The sequence below is a fragment of the Bradysia coprophila genome, unplaced genomic scaffold, assembly GCF_014529535.1.
Source record: "Bradysia coprophila strain Holo2 unplaced genomic scaffold, BU_Bcop_v1 contig_94, whole genome shotgun sequence".
Taxonomy (NCBI): domain Eukaryota; kingdom Metazoa; phylum Arthropoda; class Insecta; order Diptera; family Sciaridae; genus Bradysia; species Bradysia coprophila.
The window spans coordinates 570,258-589,107 of NW_023504022.1; the positions used below are offsets into that span (position 1 = coordinate 570,258).

Genomic DNA, 18,850 nt, shown 5'->3' on the forward strand with positions numbered 1-18,850 from the left:
TATAAAAATGTACCCAAAAAATGATTGCTGATCTGGATAGAGGGACACCCAGGGAGTACAAAACAGGTGTCGGCTGCCGTGGGTCCGATCCTTCCCCATACAAATTTTTTCAATTTTTGACTTTGCTCCACTTACATGAAAAAGTCATAATTTAAAACCAAAAGTTTGTCGTAATTTAGGTTATAATTTATCTCAATATGACATAATTAACCGGTATTTGTAGAAAATATAATTTTTTTGACTTCATGTAGCATAGTACTTGAAAAAGGTTTTTTGCTCTGAAACAATTGTCCACTGTACATTGTTTAATTCGGGAACGTTTAATAACGTAGCAAGATGTGTTATTACGTTTTGAACTATTAAAAAGAGAGGCAAAGCATTACACGATGATAAATACAACGATTCCTTCTTTCGCTCTGACATGTCGTTTCGCGACTAAAGTTACTAACCATAAAAGCACAAAGTGAAACTTACCAAGTATAATACAATGTCGACTAAGGCAAAATTTAAATGTAACCACGAAGAAAACAGATGTAAAGTATGTGCAGTATGTGGATCTAAAATAATCTTTGGCACAAATCCTGGATCAAAATTCCTAATCGGTGAAAAGATGGAGCGCTTCATAAAAGAATTCTCAAATGGGGACTTTGATCTTTTGAACCCACGCTTTCCGAAAGGAATTTGCACGTCTTGCAAAGTTTCCATGTATGAGAGGAGTGCGGGAAGAACAACACGGCATATGCCAAAAATGCCCAATTTCCTGGACATGCAGTTATTGAGAGAAACTGGAAGTAATGAGGAACACGAATGTTTTTGTTTCATTTGTCGCGTAGCAAAAGAGAAAACTCATAGACCATCTGCAACTGGTGGAAGAGGCATCAAAAAAGAAACTCCAATCATAAGAACAGACAGTGGATTGTGTGCAGCCAAAACATCACCACAGACTAACACCTCGTCTGATAAGCTAGAGCAATTAGGTTCCAAACAATTTTTTTTTATTTTTCTTCGATGCAGAACATTATTATAAGATACTTTGCATCGTATTATATGCCAAAAAAATGTTTACTTTTTTTTATAGACCATTTTGAAAACCCAAAAAATAACGAAAAAAACGAATTGACGAAACGAAATACACTCCGGAGTGTATTCCGATTCGAATTTTCATGATTTTTTGCGTGTTCAAAGTGTTCTATAAAAAAAATTAAACATTTTTTTGGCATATAATACGATGCAAAGTATCTTATAATAATGTTCTGCACCGAAGAAAAATAAAAAAAATATTTGTTTGGAACCTAATTGTCCGACGTAGCATTGCAGACTGACACAATCTGCAAGACTTGTTTTGCTGAAATTTTGAACGAGAAGAAGATACACAAGTGCGACATTCAACAGAATGTAGTTACCACAATTACGAATTTTCCTGAAAAAGTTCAAGACAATATCTTGCATAAACTTTTGGCGGCAAAGGCAAAAATCTCAAACTCAACTGAAGACCTTCGAAATGTAGAAATGAATTTAAAAACAGGAGGCCGAAATGCGAGAGTAGTTCTTAATCCTCAGGTTGAAACACCAGTTTACTTCTCAGAAGAAAAGTTAGATAACTTCGTGACACATACAGGTGCAGTTTTCTCATTACCTAAACTATGTTATCGGTCTATAAATAAACTCGATTAATCTTCATTTAGGCATGTCACTAAAGGAAATGAAAAAAGTCACCAACTGCATAAGAACTACAGCTGGCAAGAAATCTGTTCCTCCTTTCTACCGTGCACATGCGTCCAAAAAAGCAAGAGTACTCGAAGATGTTTATGAATGTGGTGGCTTTGAGTTTGATATCGAAAAGATGCCTGAGAAAGAAATACGACCTGTAGTATATGCAGATGCAGAAACTTTGCTGGAGACTGTACTGGAAGCCAGAGAAGAATCTGGTGAAGTAGTCATTAAACTTATGGCTGATGGAGGTAAAGATTTTTTCAAAATGTCAATGTCCATTTTGCCGAAAACTTTTTGTGAGAAAACGAGTGACAACGATTTTGAGGAACCTCCGGCGAAAAAGAAAAGATCCACTTACGAAGAAGGTGGAACGCTTGGACGAAAGGCGAACTTAAATGGAGTAAGTCGATTGATCATGTTGTGTGTAGTCCCCAACATTAAAGAGAGCTACGACAATGTCAAACTTCTTTGGAATATCACTAACCTGAACAAAATTCCATACAAGTTTGTGTCGGACTATAGTTGGACAACAGACAGCTACCAGCACGTATCCTTGTCCGTTCTGTTTCGTTACATTGGATACGCTGAGAAGTGGAGAATTCGGAGAGACCATACCATGTGCAATCGAAGGAACAGATAGTGAGCTTCAAATCAGTGAACAATGTCTGAAGTTAAAATCGTTTGGAGACATCAAAGAGAGCTATAAACAATTTTCCAGCTTAAACTTCGATAAACGGTGTGCCAAGAGTTGTCACAGCACCATACACTTACCGTTGTTTGAGGAAGCGGATGACATGCTGGTAATTGAAAAGGTGATAATACCAGAACTCCATGAAATTCAAGGAATCGTGAATCACATTTTTTTCGATGGGCTGATTCCATTGTTGGGTCGAGACAATGCCATGAAGTGGCCAACGAAACTTCATTTAATTTCTAAACATTACCACGGCGAACAGTTTGAGGGTAACGCTTGTCGACATTTACTGAAAGAGGCAGATATGCTGGCTGATAACGACATATTGCAGGAAACATCAATTTTCCAAATAATGCCCTTCATTCAAACACTAAAAATGTTGAACAAACTGGTTGATGCGTCATTCAAGTCCGAACAGTTAGACACAAATTGGAAAGAACACTTGAACATGTTGAAACGCATCTATCCAGCCACTGGGTTATCAAACACGCTGAAGGTACATGTTCTGTTGGAACACTTAGAACATGGACTGCATTTTTTGAACGGAAATTCTCTTGGTATGTGGTCGGAACAGGCTGGAGAGTCGGTACATAGAGAATTTCTAAAGTACTGGTCTAAATATCAGATCAACGTTTTAGAAGCAGAGAATTATTGCGATCAATTGAAGAGAGCTGTCGTGGAATTTTCATCCCGTCACCTATAAATATCGATTTTCACTCAAATTACTTCACCCAAACAGAATGTATTTTTGTTCACAAATAAAACAGTGTAAAGCCAACCGTTAAACTAAAATGAAGTCAAAAAAATTATATTTTCTACAAATACCGGTTAATTATGTCATATTGAGATAAATTATAACCTAAATTACGACAAACTTTTGGTTTTAAATTATGACTTTTTCATGTAAGTGGAGCAAAGTCAAAAATTGAAAAAATTTGTATGGGGAAGGATCGGACCCACGGCAGCGGACACCTGTTTTGTACTCCCTGGTGGTCCCTCTATCCAGATCAGCAATCATTTTTTGAGTACATTTTTATAAAACTTTATCTTGATTGAGGACAGCCGTGCATTTTCACTAGTTACGACATCTATGCATTTCCATAGCTGAATTTACGATTCAACATAGAAGTAGCATCTTTATCTAGTGGCGCCACCCATGCTTTTAAAGTTCGAAACAGGTCAAGTCTTTCATATTCGGCTGCAGTGTCCAAATAATGTATACCGAAGCCAATGCTTTTTGGTGATTTATTTTAATCAAAGAAAGAAAATGCGAAAGAAATCGAAGCCATATGTTAAGTAGTTTGGTTTCAGGTCTACAGGTCAGGTTGAAACAGGCTTAAGATCATTTTAGGTCAGATAAGGTCAAGTAATTAAATCTCAGGTCAAACCAGATTGTCAGGTATTTCAGGCCAGGTTTCGGGTTGACATGACCTGTTCCGAGCCTTACATGCTTTAATAGCTGAATCCGGATCAACATAAAACTAACAGCATAACACATTACAGCAAAATTTTGTCAAAACAAATGAAGTAACACATTTTCTATCAAACATCAAGCATTGATTGCTGTTTTTAAAGGGTTACAAAAAGTCAACTCATATCAAAAATACAATTTCATTATTATTCAATTCAATCGATGTGAAAATGTAATTACAGTTCAAACTAGTAAAAAGTAAAATGAGAAAATAATAAAAATTTGAATGCTTGGATCGTTCCTTCTGTCGTCACCGGCTTACTTAGTACGTCGTTTTTCTAAAAGGGGAAAAAACGAGATGAGAATCTATAGAAAAAGCTGTGTTTAAGTCATGTAAAGATTCAATGGCCTTCCATAGGTAATAGATCGATAATATAGATCAGTGCTACAAGTGTAGCAATAGAATGCGTTTCAACACACATATCTAAAAAGTTGGAACTAGTTTATAAAATCCTTGAGAGTGTACACTCAGTTTTATATCTGTTTCTTAGGTAAGGTGATTTTCATGATATTTTTATCAACAGCTAAACTCGTAGTTGTCGAGTGCCGAGCAATTTTGAATAGCGAGTATGGATTTGCAAGGTAGATTTAGAGAAATTTCAATTTGATAGTGTAAAACGATATGATCACGATATGATCAATTGAGCGTTTCTAACTTTACCTCACCAATTTTGATCATTGCAAAACGTAAAAATTTGGATTTTTCGACCATTACGTTTTCTAAATATTTAGCTTTTATTAGAGACGTGGCTTGAAAGCTACTTTCAAGCTAATATTGATTCCAATACATTGAGTTGATATACTTACTTGGCAGTTTAGCTCCAACTTCCTTATTCTTCCTTTTGCGATCACTTTTAGCGTTACGTTCTCGTTCGTTACGTGTCGAATCATTGCTGTCATTGTTCTTCTGTTGACCATTGTCAGTAGTATCACCTTTGGCCTTTTCTAATAACTTCGACCATCAGCAACGAACCCAACTTTTACGTCGGTATATTTTTTTGAAACGCATAGAGTAGCTACATGTTTTCGAAGCATTGTACCGCGAAGTGTGGTTGGTGCCTTTGCCCCACAGAGAGTGCAATACTTTCGCATAACTTCACATGCTGAAAACACTAAGACTAGTATCAATTGACGGTACTGTGAATAAAAACTGGTTTTTTGGTGATATCTTGGCCGATTTTCGATGGTGTAGTAAATTTTTGATGCCATTTACGATTTCTGGAGTGAGTAGTGCTGCCACGGTTCGTTCTTTTTAGCCCCGTACGAAGTACTGGGGGCTTATAAGATTAATATGCCGTTTGTAACACGTCGAATTGGAAGCAGACAGTAAGGGCAAAGCATTTGGTTATGTTCATAGACAACGAATCCGCAATAAAAAAAATGTCCGTCCGTCCGTCTGTGACCCCTCTAGCTTGAGTAAATCACAACCTTTTTTCAAAATCTCTGATTATATTTTCAATAGCAAATAAATATATATATACAATTATAAATTATAAAATAAAATAAATCTCCTCCAAGTTGCGACCTGACTCGAAAGTACCCATGATACTAGCCGCATTCCCCCTCTGAATAGCAATGCTAATATTTTGTTTAAAAAACTTCGTGGCACGTTTTTCACCAGTTGCAGCAACGAGCAGGCGACCGAGCTCATCGGTGAACGATTTCGCTTCCTCACACCATGGCCCCAATGTTTCCACAGCGAAAGGCAATAAAATGATATTCTTTTCCTTGATAGCTTTGTAAAGATTGTGCTTTCTCAACGCTGCTTTTTCCGCTGCTCTACCAGCTTTGACCTTTGATATGTTGATATAGGATGCCGCTAAAGTGTCCACGCATGTTGCGTCCCATGCCAGACAGGAACTTCGTTTCCATGGTATTAATGTTAATCCGTCTAAACGTTTTCCGTCATCTCTGAACAACCCGTCAGGCTCTAATTTTGCAGGGACATTCGCTGAATGAAGTGTTCTATGAATTATATTATTTAACTCCCTGTGTTTTGCATATTTTCCAATGTTTTTCAAACAGCTAAGGCCATGAATTCCGGATTTCTCAACTAACTTTCCACATCTGGCACAAGTATGTTCATTGCACATATCAGCTCCCAATCGTAAGGCCATTGAAATTCTGAACGTATTATCATCTAGCAATGTTCCGATATTCTTTGATGGGAGAACAGATAACCATAAACTTGATTCATATTCGCTGCTAGCTTTGAATAATGCATTCTGTTTATCTGTTTTGAACTGTAATGACGATATTATTCTTTTAGTGTTAATTTTGTCCCACTGATTTTGTGTGGCCATTGCATTTATAGGTACGATATTTTTCATTGAATTCCAAATAGCGATTCCTTCTTCATAGAAAGCATCTTCCACAAGGTCAGAAGTTGCAACACTTAGTATCGAGTTGACCAAAGAAGAAGTTGATGTCACAGATGAAAGGAATGCTGGAAGCACAATGTCAGCTATTTTGCGTATACCGATACCGCCCATATGACACGGCAGTGAGTAAACTGAAAGTTGATAATCGTTTAGTTTAATATTACAAATGGTCTCAATTGCTTTCTTCAAAGATAAGTCAATCTCGTTGATGATGTGTGGAAATTTCCATAATGGTGTCGTACGAAGAAAATAAATAAGTTTTGGGATTCCGAAACAGTGTTTCAAAATTCTTTTTTTCCCCGATTGGTATCGACAAAAGTAAGGTCAAGTTCGAAAATGGGCATGGTAGGGTCGGCCCTTCCAGAGCTAGGGCCCTATAGGTGTTTTTCAGTCTTTCGACGATATCTACCGAAATACGCACGCAATAGCTGCTTGTGATATATCAAATGAAAGGTATTGACGAGTAGAACAAAGTTGCTGAACATTGTTTTTGGGTAAGATGCAACGTGGGCTTGTTGGGAGGGCTCAAAGGTCGGTACTCGGCCCTAAGTGTTTTTTGCACATAAATCGAGTAAATCTCATCCGATTTTGCTAGATTTTGTTTCATTTGAGAGATAATTGAATGCCGAATAGAATGATGGCAAAAAAAGTTTTAAATGTGAGTCCTTGGACTAAGGCCGCTACTCGGCCCTAAGTGTTTTTTGCACATAAATCGAGTAAATATCATCCGATTTTGCTAATTTTTGTTTTATTTGAGAAGTAATTGAACACCCAATGGAAAGTTGGCAAAAAATTTTGGGTTCTTATAATAATGTCGTAAATTGTTGGTTTTATTTGAGAGGTACTTCGTACGGGCTTTCGTAATTGCGCTATGCGCAATTTTAAAAATGAACACTTTCAGTAAATTTGACCATTTGACTTGACTTGCATTTTGGTAACAGACGCATTAGAGGGTTGTAGACGTATTAGGGTTCCGGGCGTATTACGGCTACGGACATATTATGGTTACGGACGAAATAGGAGTACGGGTCGTACGGGGCTAAGTCGCAGCGAACGCTCCGACTGTTCTGATGCCTTGTTTTAAGTTCCAACAGTTCCACTTCTATCAATAATATTGATTCAATATATTGCACACACACACTCTGTGCACATTACGCTAGTTGTCTCACTCTACGTGTGAGCGTATAAGCGGTAAATCCGAGTATAGCCCGAATAATACTAACATATGAAATGTGAGGAACGTGTGGAACTAAGAAAAACAAAATAACCGCGGACAAAATAACTACGAAACACATATTTTAAAAACAAATTGTGAATAACACCCGCTAGCAGAATATTTGGCGTAGGGTCAGTGTACCAATCACCGGATATCTATTATAAGAAAACAAAAATTTTAGAATCTTTTTATGTTATTTACTCCGACCACTATTGTACATAACTCTTTCACAGATCTTTTATATATCTCCGACCAGATTCGAGTATACTGAGTATATTCGAGTATATTTTCGAGTATGTATCGACTATATTCGAGAACATCGACTATATTCGAAAACATTGCCAATTCGAGAACATCGACTATATTCGATGACATCGACTATATTCGAGGATGCTGACTATATTTGAGGACATCGACAATATTCTTGGACATCGATAATATTCGAATACATCGACTATATGCGAGGACGTCGACTATATTCTATATATCGAGCGAATTTAGATCGACTATAATTGTGACTAGATTGTACTGGAATTCAGTCAATACACATGAGTAGAAAATCCTAAGTGAGAATACGATCATGATTTTGACATAAGTGTCAGCGCCGCAGGCCGTGAAGAATGATGAAAAATAAAAAAGCGGGGTCGAGGAGCGGCAGCTTCCGTTGAGGGGGTCAAGGGGGGAGTATCCCACTTGCAAGTCAACATAAACTTTGCGGGGAGATATTTTGGCCGGGTTATTTTGTCCGGAGGTATTTTGTCTGGAGGTATTTTGTCCGGAGTTATTTTGTTCTAGAGCCGCTATTCGCCCGCGCGGCCGAATAGTCACTTCGTTCTTTTTTGCAGATCATGATTTTCCTTTTTAATGTATTCGCACATCCTTCACTTGCAGTAATGCATCTAGTGCTGAAGAAAGTGTTTCGAATTCACTAGTTCCTTCATCGAATTGTCCAATTATACGGGCAACCCGGAAAACGTCGTCGTAATGTCGAGGATTATAAATTGAAGCAAAATCTTTGATTTCGTTGGATATCGATTTCCATTCACGGAACACTCTAGCACACATCCGCAACTTCGAGCGTATATTCTTTTCATGCTTTTTGAGTTTGTACTTTCGGCACATCGTATTACCAAATGTGATAAGAATCCAGTTAGCACAACGAGTCATCATTATAACTACATGAGTCACCAAAAAGTAAACGGACCAGCATTGCATCTCAATCAAAAGAATTTCTTTATCAATAATTGTAATAAATAAATAAAACATCGCCGCGTCTCATCTTCTGACTTCAGTTTTCAAAACACATCAAAAGTGTAAACAGCAACAGAATCTCAATATAATCCACGCTGCTCCATATAAATTATAATTCAAATTTTTATCAACAATGAAAGTGGGTACGCGTACAGTTTTGCTTATCGCATTACACTTGACGGTCGCAAAAAATTTTGACAAGTGCGAATTCGCTACCGAGCTCTACAGGAGGCATCAAGTTCCAGTGGAAGACATCTACAAGCATTTCTGCATCGCCAGCTCTCTGCATCTCTCTACGGGTTACAATAGTGAGCACGGCATGATAGGTATCTACGGAATTGGCAACCAATGGTGGTGTGGACAGGATGCGCCTGGTGGTGGTTGCAACGTAAAGTGTTCAGATTTGCTCGATGACGACATTGCCGACGACGTCATCTGTGCCAATTTAATTTTGTCGCAGCAGGGCCTTAGAGCATGGGTCAAAAGTGAAGCGCCATGCAAACGTAGATACGCACAAACGGTTGACGAATGCTTGGACACCAAGCCGAATGTGTCGGATTTGCCAACGACTACGACTGTTTCATCAACAATTACAGCTGTGACTACGATCGCATCTAAAACAGCCGATAAATTGACCGCACCGACAACAACCACAGCATCGATGGCACCAACAACAACCACAACATCGATGGCACCGACAATAACCGAACCGAACCGAACCGTCCAACAGACCAACAGACCAACAACGACCGTATCATCAAATACAAATCGGAATTCCACGAATGAAGGTCATAAAATCGCCGATTGTCACAACAGCTCTCCACATCAAACGTTAAACCCGTCGTCGGTCCAATGTTCGTGTACAGCGCAAAATATTTTGCTCTCCGTTATCGTTATGACATTGCCATGTGCCATTGCTGCCGTTATGTACAGATATCGTAACTTGAAGCGATTTGTGAGATCTGCGCACGATAAGGAATACGAGGAACAATTGATATAGTTTAAGGGTATTTTTAAGAGGGAAGAAAGAATGACAGAAAATTAAATAAAGAACCAAAATGAATTTCAAAAACTGTTCCTGATGGAACTACGAGAATTTTTTAAATGGTCGGCAGGTACGTTTTTTTCCCAACTACAAAAACTCTATCCCAACGAATATTATTAAACAGTTTCATTGCGAATTACCTGTTTGTTTAACAACTTTCGTATAAATCCTCGGTATTTTCTTTTCTTTTCTTTATAGTCTAGTATTTAAGGACTAAAACTTTAACACCTCCGGAATTCACGATTTGATGATTAAAAGTAGTTAAGTGGTCAAAAATTAGACATTCAAAATTTCCTCCGCACCCGCCCTCTGGGGCCCCATTGAATATCATTTGCAGAGTCTTCTTCTTTTATGGAACTCGATAAAATTCTCCTAGACCACTCAAATGATATGTAAAAGTTCAAACTTTGTCCCTTGACTGTTTATCTGAACTTCTCAATTAGGCATGGGCGATAATGAAAATGATTATCGATAATTATCAATTATCGATAATCGATAATTATCGACTTTTTTTATCGAAAATTATCAAAAAAATATCGATAATCGATAATTATTGATATTTTGATAATTATCAAGATATCGATAATTCGATATATCGATATTTTGGTCCGAAAACCCGATATTTATCGATATATTCCGATATATCGGTATATTATCATGAATTTTCAGATAAATATCAAAATATCGATATTTTGATAATTGTCGAATTTCGATATTTTGATAATTATCGATAATTATTAAATTATCGATAACGATATGATTAATCGATTATCGATAATTTCTTTCGATTGATATTATCGATAATTTCTTTCGATTGATATTATCGATAATTTTGAACGCCTCCCATCTCTATTCTCAATAGTATTTTTATGGGCAATGATTTATTGATTTATTTCAAGGAAATGTAATTTTGTATGTTGATGGCCACAAAAACGCATTTAGAAGAAGAACTACTAGAACGGTCCGACCAAAGCGTGCTCTTCATACAGTTTGAAATTTTTTCCCATACATTTTAGCGTGCAAGGGGGGGGTCAAAAAATCTCAATTATCGGCGTGCGTACTTTATGGATGGCCCCTTATCTCTTCATTCGAAATAAATTGGTATTTTTATAGTATTGGTTTTGCGTAACGACACTTTACTAACATGGGGCAGTACCGCTTTAAATGTGACGTGATACAAAAAAAATTGTTGCTACGTGTGACAGATGCAAAATGAATCATTGTCAGTTCGAATGAACTATAGCAGCCAACATTTCACGTCAATCAATGAAGAGGCAATTCGGTTATCAATTGTAAATGAAAAGGCCGCTGGGTCTCATTATCTCCGACTTCAGATTTAAATACACATCGAAAGTGTACACAAAAAACCCAATTTTTATTCCAATTAAATCGTTGAGCTTCGTCTTTAATCAACTTTCGTTAATGATGACGACAACAAGACACAAGTTAATCCACATCTTAATGCGCAAATTGATTGTTTTGTTAACTTTTTTTTTTAAATTTCAATGATACTGACCGACACTTTGACCATCAGAGAGATGAGTACAGTTGGTTTTCGTAGAACCATTTCGACTAGTATAAATAGAAGTCACTTGTCCAAGAAAAATAAAAGAAATCAAAGCTCGTGTTTTGATAACGAAACTTTAGATAGCTTAGTGTCGGCTTGAATTTGATTTTTCGATAGAAAAGAGTGTGAGAAACGTTAACAGTTCTGTGCTGGTAGGGTGCGCTGTTTTTGAAAACGGTGAGAAAACGGTACACGGGATAGTGGGGCTGAACAACTTTATTATTGCGAAGGTCGTGAACATGGGATATTTGTATTGAAAACGATAAAGTGATATGTTACAGTAATTTGCGAGCGAAATTAAAATCCTTTAGCATTAGAATTAGCAAAGATAGCATATAAAAGCCCCATGTATTAACTATCTCATGGGACACATGGAATTCAAAAACAAATCTAATTGAGTTTTAAGAATCCAAGTGGTGGGTACGAAGTCATATCCATGCTTAATTCTCACACGACATACCACTCTCTCACTGGTCGGTATAAGTGGAATGCTAGAAGTAAATTAAATTGAAAATTTTTATTAACTTTAAACAACACTACAGCAACGAATGATTTGATGGTCAGACCATGCTGACCAAAGACCGATGCCCTCATATTTTGTCTCCAAATTCTTTTGGTTAAGCAAAAGTGTCGTTTCAGCCCTTCATATGACCTTCATGCATCTGGAGAAATCTTTTGACAGAATACCACGGAGTACTAGAGCAATATTTGCAAATCATAATAGACATGTGCAAATTCGATTTTTTGATTTTGATTTGAAAACATTTATTTATCAAAAGATCACAAATAATTTACAAAATTAAGCGATCAGACTGACAAAAACATTAGCGTTCGAAATGCAGCGAAACACTGTCTGACAGTGTCAGTAAACTTTTCAAATTCTCTGCAAGTAGCAGCGACAGCCGACAGGTTAGTTAAAGCCGTAAGAGGTCCTGTGGTATGGTAGTAGGAAAACTCCAACGCGACGAAGCCCATAAGAGTGCTCAGGTTTTTGTAAAATTATTTATTTAATCCTAAATTTGTACCTGTACATGACACAAATTCCACCCATGGAGTGGCTTCTAATCTTAACAAAAATTACCTTACTCTATTTATCCAGAACCATGGAAACTGGCCTGATTCAGGAGAATCAGGGGAAAACATTAACTATTGTTTTTTATTCTCATTCGAAAGAAGATAATAAATCTCGTCCAATGCTTGGGTTGACGGCAATGTACCGAGCACAGAAGCTGAATTTCCACGTTGAATGTCTATGGATAGTCTCTGCCGAAGGAAAAGCGTAGCTCTCTTCTCGTTAGTGACATTCGAGATTCTCTTGCCTAATTCTGAAACAAATTGCTTTGCATGAGGACCCCATGGACCAAGCGTTTCAAAACCTAAAGGAACAAAGAGGTATTGGCCAATTAAAGAATTATATAGGGTGATCTTTTTATCCTCTGCCGTTTTTGCCACCCAACCAACATGTCTTGAACTGTTCATCAAATACGATTTTGCAACTGTGTCTCGGCAAGTTGCGTCCCGTAGCAAACATTTTCCAGCAGACCATGGTATCAAGGTGAGTCCATCGGGATGTTTTCCATCTTCACGCACGACTCCAGGTGGTTCCAAAATTGCTAGAACTCCTGCAGAAACTACACCTCTTTTAAGTGTTTCGTTTAAAGAATGATGTCTCGGATGTCGGCCTGATGCTTTTATACAGCTCAACCCATGATAGCCATAAGAATCAACGTCTTTGCCGCAGATGCATTTATGGGGATGACAAATTTTTGCTCCAATTCGTAAAGCAACCGAAATTCTTAAGGTGTCGTTATCGAGGCATAGACCGAGAGATGCGTTGAAGGTAAAGCGCTCAACCACAGTCCAGATTCTTCTTGAGATAATGCTAGTAAACGGGCTTTCTAGAGATGAGCGGGCCGCCCGAAATACATCGGCCCGACCCGACCCGACCCGGCCCGATCGGGTTCGGGTCCGGGTTTTGAAAATTCATTCGGGCCGGGTCGGGTCGGGCTTTGAAAACAAAAATTCGGGCCGGCCCGACTTAGAAATACAAATTTAAAGTAAGCCAATAAAAGCCTATAAAGCATGAAACACTAACTTATTTTGTTATTTTACTTCGCGTATAAGATTATTGCAAAGCTTTTATGCGTAGAAAATGATTTTTCATTAAATTTCTTATAGTAAAAAAAAGTCGGGTCACGTCGGGCCGATGATTTTTTCGGGTCGGGTTGGGTCGGGCCGCGAAGAGAAAAGTCTCGGGTCGGGTCGGGCTCGGGTTCAAAAAATTGGATCGGGCCGGGTCGGGTCGGGTATTGAAAAAACGTCGGCCCGCTCATCTCTAGGGCTTTCTGACAGGCATCATTTTCAAAAGAAAGTAGCAGGTTGGAAAATTTCCTTTCCATAATTGGAATAGACCAAGATTTCTGAATGCTCGATTTTTCAGATGGTATTTCAGCAGCTGATTCAGTTTTCCAAAACTCAATTGCAGAATCGAAGAGTTGATCGTTCGATGGCATTATTTGAAGTCGCAAATGTTCCGTCGCATTCATCGAAGATATAAATGCTGATGAAGCTATATCCGCTGTTGATATTAGTCCAAGACCACCTTTCTTGATCGGTAGTGAACATTGCATCCATTTTCGCTCATCAAAACTGACATTCGTTATAATTTCGGCTGAAAATTTAATCATGTTGTCAAACATATCCAAATTTTCTTTGAAAAGCCAACATGGCGTAGATCTCAAAAGATGCATCATTCTTGGAATAGCAAGACAGTTCTTTAAAAGGAATAACGCTTGGTGCGAGTTTCAGCCTTTTAGTCTAGAAATTAGAAGAGAAATCTTTTTTAATTTTTCATTGATCGCTAATGGGATACCAACTAAGTGTAATGGAGCACCCAATAGAGAAAAATTATCTGTCGACGGTATCACTTCGTTCAGCTTTTGTATCTCTAAGTCAGTAAGCGGTTTATTGCGCAGGACTTCTTACTTTGTTGGATTCAACTTCAAACCAACACTTTCACTTAATATTTTACCGCCGAAGTGAACACAACAAACATTCATTCTAGTACTTATAGTAGCGGAGTGTCACAGTTGTGTCGAAATATTTTCTGTGTTTTTGTCGCGACAAAACAAAAAAAAAACTTTTTGTTTTTGCATCGAGTAAAAAGTGTTTAGTGTTCAAATATGCCTTGGCGACCTAAAGAGACTATGCCCGAATACAATGGAAAGCATAAGAGGTGAGTTTCTTTGAATTTTTTCGGTTGATAACATTTTCCATACATTTTCGGGAAACTGTCCTGTCATTTCCCAATGACGGGCCTTAAGGAAATAATTTTCTTTAAGTCCTCAACTAACAAATCGATATGTCCACCAACGCTTCCATCATCCAAATACCACTGGTTCAGCTTAGACTGTATACTCTCAATGATCGGTTGAATAACAAGGCAACACAAAAGCGGACCCAATGGATCTCCCTGCTGTACTCCTTCTTCGGAAAGAATAATATCACTTCTATAACATAAATAACTCTTTGTGTTATAACATTGCGATACAAAACGATACATTGAAGGAAACTTCTCTTTTACAATCCGTATCATCTTCTTTCGAAACACCGAATTGAAAGCGTTAGAGTATATATGAACGACGTATATAAGAGTCAAAAGTGGCAGCCAGGCTGGGCGATTTAACCTTCTCCACAAGAACATCATGCAAGAAGAAAAAGCGGACATGTTTCCTTCTGGTAGACAAGCGCTCGAGGTTCAAGACCTTACGCCTATCATCATACGGCGGAAGGACGTAATTCCAATCCCTCTTAACAATACGTCTGAGAGAATAAAGAACAAATCTCTTCTGGACAGATTCAATGACGCTTCACTGGAAGGAGACCAGACTACAGATGCGTACTCCAGATGAGACCTAAGGTGAACACTGTATAGACTGGTGAGACATCTCACGTCCTTGAAATCCTTAAAAAAAACCAGCATAACCTTTTTGCTGATATGAGGTTTGAAAGTGAGTCCAGCACACGGGCTGGACACTCTATGAATAGCAGCATTTAAAAAATGAAGAGTAGCGTGAATAGTGTTGGGCCCGTCGTCCAGCAAAACACCAAGGTCTAAAATCTGAGATACTCTGGATAAGGCAACGTTGCCGATAGAGTAATCGAAAATAACTGGCTCTTTTTTTCCTAAAGAAGGACACAACCACTTGACAACGCTAATAGTCATAAGATTCAAGTCACACCATTCCGCAAATGCATCGACGTCCAACAGTCGAAAAAAACTAATGAAAGCTCATGTTATCCTTGAGTACTAGCGTTGGGAGCAAGATGGACACTGAGGATTGATAGGATTTTAGAAACTGACCTCTAGAGGCCTTCAACTATCATTAAAAACCAAATACAGTCAAAAAAAAACTAATGAAAGCTCATTTTATCCTTGAGTTCTAGCGTTGGGAGCACATGAGAGTACTTAGAGGACACTCAAGTATTGTCATATTGTGGGGAATCATTCAGAAACACTTTGCTCTAGTAATTCATTCGGTTAAAATGAAAAAAAAAAAAACATTCGAAAAGTTCAGGTAATTTCTCATTTTATTTAGAAAAAAATGTCTGTGGGATAGGGGGTGCTTCATCGCGGTATATCTCATGTTCCTCTGATACGTACAAGCTCGGCCAGCTAGATCTGAAAGTACTAATCACCAGCTTTCCAACGCGCTCCCTAACGCCAAATTTTATTTAGAACTGACCAGGGAAATTGAGATCAAAGTTGTTCTAGCGATTATAGGTACTGAGTCAACCTTTCAGATTCTGGTCCAACCATAAAAAATATTCAGTTTTGACCGAGATATTTGACTTTTAAGTTTTACACTAAACCCGGTTTTTACCGGTATTTACCGGTTCAAAACACCAGAAACAAAATTTAGTTAGGAAAATTTGGCCCCCCAATCATATACCGTCGGCAAAAATCAAAAAAGTTCTAAATCGAGCAGAACGTTTTTTTAGCCCCGTACGAAGTACAAAGGGGCTTATAGGATTACGATGCCGTGTGTAATTGATGGAATTCGAAGCAGACGGTAAGGGCAAAGTGTTTGCCTATGTTCATAGATGACGAATCCGCAATAAAAATTTTGTCTGTCCGTCTGTCCGTCACGTCGATATCTTGAGTAAATCCAATTCGATTTTTTTTCCCTGAAAGATAGTCGAAATAGTGAGGCTAAGTTCGAAGATGGGCATATTCGGGTCGGCCCTTCGTGAGTTAGGGCCACCTAAGTGATTTAAGGTCTTTTGGTGGCAAAACAAACGATGGAAATGTAAATGACATGGCAAATGATAGGTATTGTCAATACCAATCCATGAAATTGGGTCCTCGGACTAAGGCCGCTACTAGGGCCCTATGTGTATTTTACATACAACTCGAGTAAATTTCATCCGTTTTTCGTAATTTTTGTTTCATTTGGAAGGTAATCAAAGGCCGAATAGAATGTTGTTGAAAAAAAAATTAATTTGGGTCCTCGGACTAAGGCCGCTACTAGGGCCCTATGTGTATTTTACATACAACTCGAGTAAATTTCATCCGTTTGTCGTAATTTTTGTTTGATTTAGAAGGTAATGGAAGGCCGAATAGAATGTTTTTGAAAAAAAATGGGTCCTTGGACTAAGCCGCTACTAGGGCCCTATGTGTATTTTACATATAACTCGAGCAAATTTCATCCGTTTGTCGTAATTTTTGTTTGATTTAGAAGGTAATGGAAGGCCGAACAGAATGTTTTTGAAAAAAAAAATTGGGTCCTTGGACTAAGCCGCTACTAGGGCCCTATGTGTATTTTACATATAACTCGAGCAAATTTCATCCGTTTGTCGTAATTTTTGTTTCATTTGGAAGGTAATAAAAGGACGAATAGAATGTAGTTGAAAACAAATTAAATTTGGGTCCTCGGACTAAGGCCGGTACTAGGGCCCTATGTGTATTTATACTCAATAAATTAAAATTTTAGGGCGATTTGAAATTTTTGTTTCATTTGAAAGGAACGTCGTACGGGGCTTCGTAATTGCGCTATGCGCAATTTCTAAGATGTACACATTACATAAAATTTTTACTTTAACTACATTAACCGGCGCAATAGGCTTACGGTCAAAGTAGGGTGACAGGGTAGGGTAGGGTCACGTACGCAATAGATATACGGGTTTGTACGGGGCTCAGTCGCAGCAAACGCCTGTTCTGACTGTTCCGACTGTTCTGATGGCTCGTTTTTGACATAAGAAACCAGACTAGTGTGTTGTTGTTAGAAAACTTTTCATTTTCAAAAAGAAAACAATTTCCTAACATTTCACGTCATTTTTTGCATTTCCCAAGTATTTACAAAAGTAAGTTAAGAGATAAAGTCAGAGATACTGAAACGATTTTTGCAGTCTTTCCATTCCTTTCATTTCTTGTATTCACGGCGCACTTGTGGCTTGAATTGGTCACTGTTAACTATAGCGACAGATCAGGTCTATCAGCATTTTGGACTGTGGTAACAGCGTATAATGATGCTTCTTGATTTTATTTTCCCGACTATGCAAGTTTTTGAACCTCTTTGTAGTAGGAGGGAAAGGATGCCGAAATGTTTAACTGAAATTCATTTTCACTATGTAACCCAAAATAGCATCCTTATACAGGCCTTTTTGAGTGTGAGATTTCAGAACGTCGACTTATTCATTTGTTAATAGTTATTTATCTACCAAGGTAGGTATGAAGTAATTTTTTCGCACTAGATGTCGATTGTCGATCCGAGGCGAAGCCGAGGTCGACAAGACGTCGTGTGCGAAAAAATACCGAAAAAATACCGGAATACCTACCTACCGGAATTACCAAAATTTCTACCAAACAATCACATGCAAACATGAATTCATTTGAACGATCAAGCAACCTGCACTATATACACATTGTATTGTGATGTATAGAGACGTGCTAAATAAAATCAAGTAGTCAATGCTTAGTATGTACGCTTCAACAATACGTTCTGTATAATTGTGTGACTCTGTAGCCGAATGGCTATGGTCGTTGCTTGGTGTTTGGAAGAATTTTGGTGTTGGATGTTCAAATCCTGGTCTGTGCAAAGTTTTTATTTATAAAATTTAGTCTTTCTTAAAGGTACTGAGCTATATAGCGTGCGAAAAAAATGTGAAAAAGCCCAAGTGCGAAAAAAATAATCAAAAACGCACTGTGAAATAAATACCTTCAAAACGACATTAAATGGATGCATGGAAAGGTGATGATTATGGACCGGAATTGCGAAAATAAACTTTTCTTCATTGTTGTCAGTCCGAACATAGGAAAACCGTTCATTCCTCTTGTCCTGCTTCAGTGTTGATGAGATTATATTTTTCATATCTCAACCATGAGATAACTGAACCATTAGGTTATTGATGCACGATATACAACAAAAACTTTATTTCTTTTAGGGCCAAAGGAGCGGAGACAAATCATGGACATTTTACGCAACAGAGGAACGTTCCAATGCAACAACGATA

The 18,850-nt window shown here is 37.9% G+C and overlaps 1 protein-coding gene across 1 annotated transcript; it reads left to right on the forward strand.

Annotated features, from left to right (window-relative positions):
* Positions 1-8,779: 8,779 nt before the first annotated feature.
* On the forward strand, positions 8,780-9,874 carry LOC119085474. Its single transcript, XM_037195891.1, has one exon. The coding sequence runs from the start codon at positions 8,860-8,862 to the stop codon at positions 9,724-9,726; it is 867 nt and encodes a 288-aa protein (XP_037051786.1). The 5' UTR covers positions 8,780-8,859; the 3' UTR covers positions 9,727-9,874.
* The last annotated feature ends 8,976 nt before the right edge of the window (positions 9,875-18,850 follow it).